Source organism: Geospiza fortis, unplaced genomic scaffold (assembly GCF_000277835.1).
Source record: "Geospiza fortis unplaced genomic scaffold, GeoFor_1.0 scaffold315, whole genome shotgun sequence".
In the NCBI taxonomy this organism is placed as follows: Eukaryota; Metazoa; Chordata; class Aves; order Passeriformes; family Thraupidae; genus Geospiza; species Geospiza fortis.
The window spans coordinates 210,267-218,301 of record NW_005054648.1 but is presented as its reverse complement, the minus strand read 5'-3'; the positions used below and the strand labels follow the sequence as shown (position 1 = coordinate 218,301).

Genomic DNA, 8,035 nt, shown 5'->3' with positions numbered 1-8,035 from the left:
CAGCCCTGCCCAGCCTGCCCAGGGACTGTGCAGGGATCCAGGGGCAGCCACAGCTGCTCTGGGAATTCCATCCCAGCCCCTTCCCACCCTCTCAGCGAGGAATTCCTTCCCAAAATCCCCTCTAAGCTTCATTCTGAAGCCATTTCCCCCTCTTCCCTGTGCCATGAGGGAACAGCAGAGAGCAGCACCTGTGGGTGAGCTTATCCCAGGAGTTCTGTCAGAAACTCTCCCATGGGAGAAATTCTCTTCATTCCCTGGGCTCTGGGGCTCCTCCTGAGCTGCTTTTCCCCCACCCCAGCCGAGATCATGGACCCCTACGTCCCTCCCGAGGGCGATGCCCGCCTGACCTCGCTGTCCAAGGACGGCGTGAAGCAGCAGATGCAGAAGCTGAGGCAGACAGCGGCCTCCCAGCTGGCGTACGTACCCCTCGTTCGCTAATGAGCTTCATTAGCCTGCGGCTTGGCCTGTCCTGCCTCTGTCCATGGGAGATATTCCTCCCCCAGTTCCCCTCCAGGCAACCCTGGGACCCCAAAGAAGAAAAACAAGATTTTGGGAAACGCCTAGGATCCCCCCAAATCTCCCCAGGACCCCCTTGTGTTCCCTCCAGGATGCCCCAAATCCCCTCAAAACTCCCCAGGTCCCCCCCAAATCCCCTCCAGGACCCCCCTGTGTCGACCCCCCAAACCCCCCACATCCTCTCAACCCCCACCAAACCCCCTCTGTGCGGGGCCTGTGGGATCTCCGGGTGATTTTTAGAATTGAGGGGTTGTTTTCTCTTTGCTTTTCCCATTTTTGTTGTTGTTTCCCCTTCCCCTCTCCTGCTGGGAGCAGCCATGCTGTGCGCTCCCAATTTTTTTGGGGATTCTTTGGATTTGGCTCTTTTGTGACCACCTGAAGGTTTTGTCTCAGTGAGGGATCTCCAGTTCTCAGCTGGCAGAAGCTGGGATTGAACCCTGTGGCATCCAAACACCCAGGACAGCTCCAATTCTGTTCTCTCCGTAATTTTTTTCTTCCCCAGCCTGCGGAAGATCAAGGATCACGACCCGGATTTCAGCACCAAAACCTTCCCTGAGAGAGCCCAGGAGATTTTTATTGAGGCCCACAACTCCCTGGCAAAGTGAGGCCCTTCCCTGACCCACGGGAGCTGGAATTTGTGGGGGAAAAGTGGTGGGATTTATGAGGGACAAAGCTGGGATTCGTGTGGGGGAAATGCAAGAGTTTGTGTGGGGAAAAAGGTGGGATTTGTGTGGGGAGAAAGGTGGGATTTGTGCGGGGGAAAGGGGGGATTTGTGCGGGGGGAGAGGTGGGATTTGTGCGGGGGAAAGGGGGGATTTGTGCGGGGGGAGAGGTGGGATTTGTGCGGGGGAAAGGGGGGATTTGTGCGGGGGGAGAGGTGGGATTTGTGCGGGGGAAAGGGGGGATTTGTGCGGGGGGAGAGGTGGGATTTGTGCGGGGGAAAGGGGGGATTTGTGCGGGGGGAGAGGTGGGATTTGTGCGGGGGAAAAGCAGGAATTTTTGGGGGAAATGTGAGAATTTGTGGGGGAAATTGCAGGGATTTGAGGGCAAAGCTGGAATTGTGTGGGAGGAAAGGTGGGATTTGAGGGGAAGGCAGGAATTTTGGAGGAACCTCCTTTCCTGTGCTGAGGTAACCGGGGTGTTTCCTCTGCAGCTTCAACAAGCAGAAGCTTCACTCCCTGGTGACCGAGCGCTGCTACCCCGTAAGTGCCGGGAATTTTGGGGAATTTTGGGGAATTTTGGAATTCTCAGCTGGAAGGGGCCCCCAGGGATCAGCAATGCAGCCCTGGCCCTGCACAGCACAATCCCAACAATCCCTCCCAGGTCTGGGGTCGTGACTGTTCCGGTGCCCAGAAAGAACCAGCAGAGTCGGAGCTGATTTCCGCTGTCAGGAGCGAACAAACCGTTAATGATTTCATTAATTAATTAATGCCGGCAGGACATGGTGCGTGGCAACAGGTACAAAACCATCCGCTGGAGGTTCCTGGAGTCCCTGGAGCCCCCCAGGGTGGTGCACGTGCGCTGTGAGAGCATCCTGAACCGCGGCAACCTCTACGGGCAGGTGACAGTGAGGATGCACAGCCGCCAGGTGAGCCCGGCTGCAGGGGGGGCTGCAATCCCACCTGGGCGTGGGCAGGGACACCCAGGAGCCTCCTCCAGGATGGACAGTCCCAAATTCCCCAGCCTTTCATGAAAGATCAGTTGGATCATCCAGGAGCCTTCTCCAGGGTGAACAGTCCCAAATTCCCCAGCCTTTCATGAAAGATCAGTTGGATCATCCAGGATGGACAGTCCCAAATTCCCCAGCCTTTCCTGGAAGGTCACTTGGATCATCCAGGAGCCTTCTCCAGGCTGACCAATCTCAAATTCCCCAGCCTTTCCTGAAAGGTCACAGTTGGATCATCCAGGAGCCTTCTCCAGGATGAACAGTTCCAAATTTCCCAACTTTTCTTGGAAAATCACTTGGATCATCCAGGATGAACAGTCCCAGATTTCCCAGCCTTTCCTGAAAGGTCACTTGGATCATCCAGGAGCCTTCTCCAGGCTGACCAATCCCAATTTTCCCAGCCTTTCCTCCTAGGAAAATCCATCTCTTCATCTTCTCTCACTAAACCCGACCTGCTGCCAGAGAATCCCAGTTTTTTTTTGGGTTGGAAATCCCTTAAATCCCATCCCATGGGCAGGGACACCTCCCACTATCCCCGCTCACTCCAAACCCCATCCATCCTGGGGGATTTTTTTGGATCTCTTGGCAGATTTTGGCCATCTATGACCGCTTTGGGCGGCTCATGTACGGCGGGGAGGACATTCCCAAGGACGTTCTGGAGTATGTTGTGTTTGAGAGGTACCTGGTGAACCCCTATGGAGCCTGGAGGATGCACGGCAAGATCGTCCCGGAGTGGGCCCCACCCAAGGATCCCATCATTAAGGTGGGAAATGCAACTCCCTGGGGGAAAATGCAACTCCCTGGGGGGAATTGCAGATCCCTGGGGGGAATTGCAGATCCCTGGGGGAATTGCAGATCCCTGGGGGGAATTGCAGATCCCTGGGGGTCATTGTGGACAAAGCTGAGCTGCCTGGGAGGGGAAGCTGGGGGGTTCATCCACGGGCAGAGCTGTTTGCAGTGTCCATGGAATTGTTCCCTGCAGCACCTGGCAGCTGGAATTAGGAGGCTGAGGGTCTGGAATGGCTGAGGCTGAGGGTCTGGAATGGCTGAGGCCAAGTCTGGGATAATTTCGGGAATTATTTCCCCCTGTGCCCGGCCTCGATGAGTGTCTCTGCCTCCCTAGGACGGGAGAATTCCGGTGTAGTTCAAGGCTTCCCATCCCATTGCCTTCTCTTGCCTCCATCTGATCCCCCTTTTTTCCCCTTCCAGAACCCTCTGCTCCCCTTTTTCCTCCTGCTTTTTGTTCCTTGCTTTTGCAGACCGTGATGATTCCAGCCCCGGATCCCTCACAGGAACATGAAACAGTGAAGTAGAAAGTTCTGGAACGTGGACAGGGACAACAAACAGGGCAGGAGGAAGGACTGGGGATGTGCTGGACCTGGCTGTGCCTTCAGGACTGGGCTCCAACCACTCCAGATTTGTCCTTCACGGAGCCGAGGGGTGGGAGCGGGCCCGGGATGAGCTCTGGGAAGAGCTTGGCTCTGTCCCACACTCCCTGTGCTGCAGCCTCACCCTCGCTGGGTTCCCATGAGGATGAGGAGCCTTGGAGCATCCCCAGGCCACCCTCTGTCCTGGAATTCCATGGGAGAGCCCTTGGAATGTTTGTCACCCCCATGGGAGGGGGCGCAGAGCTGCTGCTCAGTCATTAAAACTTCACCAGGGGCTTTGGCACCCGTCTCTTTCTCTGCTGATTCCCTAACTCCTGTTTTTTAACAGAAACCAGGAAAATTTACATCAAGTTCTGTGGGGAAGGGGGTGCTGCCTTTGGGGTGCCCAGAGGAGCTGCAGCACAGCTGGTAATTGGATTTAATTCCAGTTTTGGTTCCTCACAAGGCTGGGGTTGGTGGCAGAGCTGCTGCTGTCGCTGAGGGACTGGCACCATCCTGTGGACACGGTGACATTTGCAGCTGTCCCTGCTTTGCCTGCGTTGGGAAAACACTTTTCGTTTTTTCCTCCCTGTGAGGCTCGTCCTCTATTCCTGCTCTGCTCAGCCAGTTCTCCTCACTCGCAGAGAAGAATCACCCAAGAACAAACCCTTTTCTCCTCCTCGTCCTGCTTTTTAGCTCAGCCACTTCAGAGCGTGGGAGAGTTCAGGGAATTCCTGTTTCTTCCTTCAGAGGGATTTTGCCGAGCTGTGAAAGAGGAGCTGTGGCTCCTCTTTTCTCCCCAGTGTTCCATTTGGGAGGGCAGGACCTCCTCTTTGTGCTGTGCTGGGTGAGGAGCCAGCAGTGCAATCCCTGCCATGTCCTTTGGGATGCCACAGGGGTGTCACAATCCCTCTGTTCCTAAATAAAAAAACAAAAATCTGTTCCATGGAGCCTCTGCCTCGCTCAGGAGCTGAGTGTGGGAGCTCAGCTCCCTGCGTGCATCTCAGGGCAGGAGGGGAGGGAGGACAGGTTTGGGATTGTCCAGGAAAGGGGATTTCTGGGGTGACCTCGGTGAGGATTCCCTGAAGGAGCTACGGGAAGGATGGAGAGAGGGATGAGGGGACAGGGCACAGGGAAGGGGCGCGTCGGCCAGAGGGCAGGAGAGGCGGAACATTGGGAGGGAATTCCTCCCTGGGGGGCTGGGATGGATCCCAGAGAAGCTGTGGCTGCCCCGGGGTCCCTGGCAGTGCCCAGGGGCAGTGGGACGTGTCCCTGGGTGGGGTTTAAGGTCCCTTCCCCCCGAACCTGCGGTTCTGTGGGGCTCCCCAGCCCTGTCTGGGAATGAAAAGGGGTTTTTGGGACAATGGCCTTTCCTTCCAGTCAGCCCCTCTCCAGCCTCTGCCACTCACCCCCTCCAGGGCTGGGTTTCCTCTCCAGCCCCTTCCCAGCTCTTCCCCACCTCACAGCGAGCCTCTGGCTGAGCACACTCCATAGGTAATTCCGTTTATTTCCCGTATTTACACAAAATTACACGACCAGGACCTTCAGCCTCACAACCCCCAGACCCCCCAGTCCAGCTCTGGGGCTGGGCAGGGGGGATCAGGATGGAGGGAGGGATGGAGGGATGGAGAGATGGATCCATGGATGGAGGGAAAGGAGAGAGGGGTGAATCCATGGAGAGATGGATCTATGGGTGGATAGATCCGTGGATGGATGGAGCCCCTGGTGCTGGGATGCACTCACAGCCCGCCCCCATCCCGGGCTCTGCCCTGCCCGGGGCGGCTCTGGGGGGGCTCCGTGCTCTCCTCCTCCCACGGGCACACCTCAGAGCTTTTCCTCGTGCCCAAACTGGGCTTGGCAGGGGCTGCTGGAGCCTCTCCAGCTTCCCAAGGACAAACCGCAGCCAGGCCAGCGCCGGGGCTGGAGCTGCTGCCCACGCCTGGGTGCTGCGTGCTGGGCAGGAGCCGGCGCAGGGGCTTGTGCTCGGCTTCCCCCTGGGATCTGCACCTGGATTTTTCCCGAAGTGCTGGAGACGCAGCGCTGGCTCCCGGCTGTCCCATCCCTGCAGGGGAACTTCTCTGGGCTCCTTGTGGCTGCACACCTGGCTGGGAGATGTCCTCCTCCAACCCAATGGGCTCTGCGGCTTCCCAGGGGCAAATTTCAGATTTCCTGCTCTCCGTGCTGTCGGATTTCTTGGATGGCTCCTTCCCCGCTGCAGATTTCAGGGACAGCTCCTCTGTGTCCGGGCTCTCCCATGGACAGATGGACTCTCGGGCTCTGCTCCCCTTCTCCAGAACTTTGGAGGCTTCTCTTGGTGGGAGCTTCTCCTTACCTGGGGCTGTTCCCTTCTCCAGCTGAGGCTCAGCCACCTCCCAGGGACAGATCTCAGCCTTGTCACTGGATTCAATGTCCTGAGACTCCCAGGGGCAGATCTCTACCTTCTCTGAGCTCTGGGATTTCCCTGGGGCTGCTCCTTCTCCAGAACTTTGGAGGCTTCTCTTGGTGGGAGTTTCTCCTTTCTTGGGGCTGTTCCCTTCTCCAGCTGAGGCTCAGCCACCTCCCAGGGACAGATCTCAGCCTTGTCACTGGATTTAGAGTCCTGAGTCTCCCAGGGACAGATTTCAGCCTTGCTGCTGGATTTAGAGCCCTGAGACTCCCAGGGACAGATCGATTCCCTCTCTCTGCTCCCCTTCTCCAGAGCTTTGGTTTCTTTTCCTGGGAGTTTCTCCTTACCTGGGGCTGTTCCCTTCTCCAGCTGAGGCTCAGCCACCTCCCAGGGACAGATCTCAGCCTTGCTGCTGGATTCAGTCTCCCAGGGGCAGATCTCAGCCTTGCTGCTGGATTCAGTCTCCCAGGGACAGATTTCAGCTTTGCTGCTGGATTCAGTCTCCCAGGGACAGATCTCTGCCTTCTCTGAGCTCTGGGATTTCCCCGGAGCTGCTTTGGGCAGTGCTGAGCTCCCAGTGTGGGGTTTGGCCGGGGGCTGCTCCGTGTCCAGGCCCTCCCAGGGACAGACGGACGCTCTGTCTCTGCTGTCCAGGGATCTCTCCGGGCTGGCCAGCGCTGCCTGGCGTGTGATGCGCTTGTCGCCCTTGGGGCCCTCAGCAGGGACCTGCTTTGCCTTTGGCTGCTGGGAGGGAGGCTCAGCCACCTCCCAGGGGCAGATATCAGCTTTGCTGCTGGATTCAATGTCCTGAGACTCCCAGGGACAGATCTTGGCTTTGTTGCTGGATTCTGCCTCCCAGGGGCAGATCTCTGCCTTCTCTGAGCTCTGGGATTTCCCCGGAGCTGCTTTGGGCACTGCTGAGCTCCCAGTGTGGGGTTTGGCCGGCGGCTGCTCTGTGTCCAGGCCCTCCCAGGGACAAATGGACTCTCGGTCTCTGCTCCCCTTCTCCAGAACTTTGGAGGCTTCTCTTGGTGGGAGTTTCTCCTTTCTTGGGGCTGTTCCCTTCTCCAGCTGAGGCTCAGCCACCTCCCAGGGACAGATCTCAGCCTTGTCACTGGATTTAGAGTCCTGAGTCTCCCAGGGACAGATTTCAGCCTTGCTGCTGGATTTAGAGCCCTGAGACTCCCAGGGACAGATCGATTCCCTCTCTCTGCTCCCCTTCTCCAGAACTTTGGAGGCTTCTCTTGGTGGGAGTTTCTCCTTTCTTGGGGCTGTTCCCTTCTCCAGCTGAGGCTCAGCCACCTCCCCGGGACAGATCTCAGCCTTGTCACTGGATTCAGTCTCCCAAGGGCAGATCTCTGCCTTCTCTGAGCTCTGGGATCTCCCTGAAGGAGATTCGGGCAGGGCTTTGCCTGGGGGCTGCTTTCCTTTTTCCAGTGCTCTGGATCCCACTTTTTCTTCCCCTTTGGGAGTGCCACGCATGTCCTGCCTCAATCTCTCCTTCCCCGATGGCGCTGCAGCCTCCTCCCAGGGGCAGATCTCTGTTTTTGGACGGGGCTCCTCCTCCACCTCCCAGGGACAGATGTTTGCCTTTTGGCTCTCCGTGGTTCCAGCCCGCTGCGATGAGGGTTTGGGCAGAACTGCGGGTTTCCCTGCGAGCTCCATCGCAGGCTGCTCCACACCTTCTCCAGATCTGGGGGATCCCTGCTCCTGCTCTGCGTCCCAGGGGCAGATTTCTGCTCGGACGCGGCTTCCCTGCTCCTGGCTCTCCCACGGGCACACCTCAGCCCTCCTGCCCTCCGCTTGCTCCGGGGCCGCTTCGGGCAGCCCTGGTGGTTTTTCCATGCCCGGAGAGCGCTGAGAATCCCCCTCACTGCGGCCCTTCCCAGGGCAGATTCCCGCTTTGGAGCCGGGATCTCCCCGCGTTCCCGCAGCCCTGAGCTCTCCCTGCGCGCTCCCGGCGCCGCTCCAGCTCCTTCCAGGGCCCCGCTCGGGCTCGGGCTGGCTGCTCCCCTCTTCCAGCGCCTTCTCCGGGCTCTCTGGGCTCCCTCCGTCCTCCCGGGGAGCGATCGCGGCCTGGCGCAGCAAGGCTCCCCTTCC

The 8,035-nt window shown here is 58.3% G+C and overlaps 2 protein-coding genes across 2 annotated transcripts in view; one reads left to right on the top strand and one right to left on the bottom strand.

Annotated features, from left to right (window-relative positions):
• The first annotated feature begins 143 nt into the window (after positions 1–143).
• MRPL45 (mitochondrial ribosomal protein L45) lies at positions 144–3,873 on the top strand. The gene is made up of 6 exons (XM_005430551.2): positions 144–416; positions 1,019–1,117; positions 1,670–1,718; positions 1,955–2,104; positions 2,772–2,945; positions 3,442–3,873. The coding sequence occupies exons 1-6, from the start codon at positions 232–234 to the stop codon at positions 3,493–3,495; spliced, it is 711 nt and encodes a 236-aa protein (XP_005430608.2). The 5' UTR covers positions 144–231; the 3' UTR covers positions 3,496–3,873.
• A 1,154-nt stretch (positions 3,874–5,027) lies between these two features.
• LOC115948953 (probable G-protein coupled receptor 158) overlaps positions 5,028–8,035 on the bottom strand; it is a 14,463-nt gene continuing 11,455 nt past the window's right edge. Inside the window, 3 exon segments of the mRNA XM_031064890.1 lie at positions 5,028–6,022; positions 6,025–7,090; positions 7,298–8,030. Coding sequence (XP_030920750.1) covers positions 5,289–6,022; positions 6,025–7,090; positions 7,298–8,030 — 2,533 coding nt within the window. The 3' untranslated portion in view covers positions 5,028–5,288.

What these genes read in the sequence shown, in the direction of transcription:
- MRPL45 (XM_005430551.2), top strand. Translation starts at nt 232, where the DNA reads ATGGGAGAAATTCTCTTCATTCCCTGGGCTCTGGGGCTCCTCCTGAGC. An exon ending in TGACCGAGCGCTGCTACCCC is followed by an intron (nt 1,719 to 1,954) that starts GTAAGTGCCGGG and finishes TAATGCCGGCAG; the next exon opens with GACATGGTGCGTGGCAACAG. An exon ending in CCAAGGATCCCATCATTAAG is followed by an intron (nt 2,946 to 3,441) that starts GTGGGAAATGCA and finishes TTGCTTTTGCAG; the next exon opens with ACCGTGATGATTCCAGCCCC.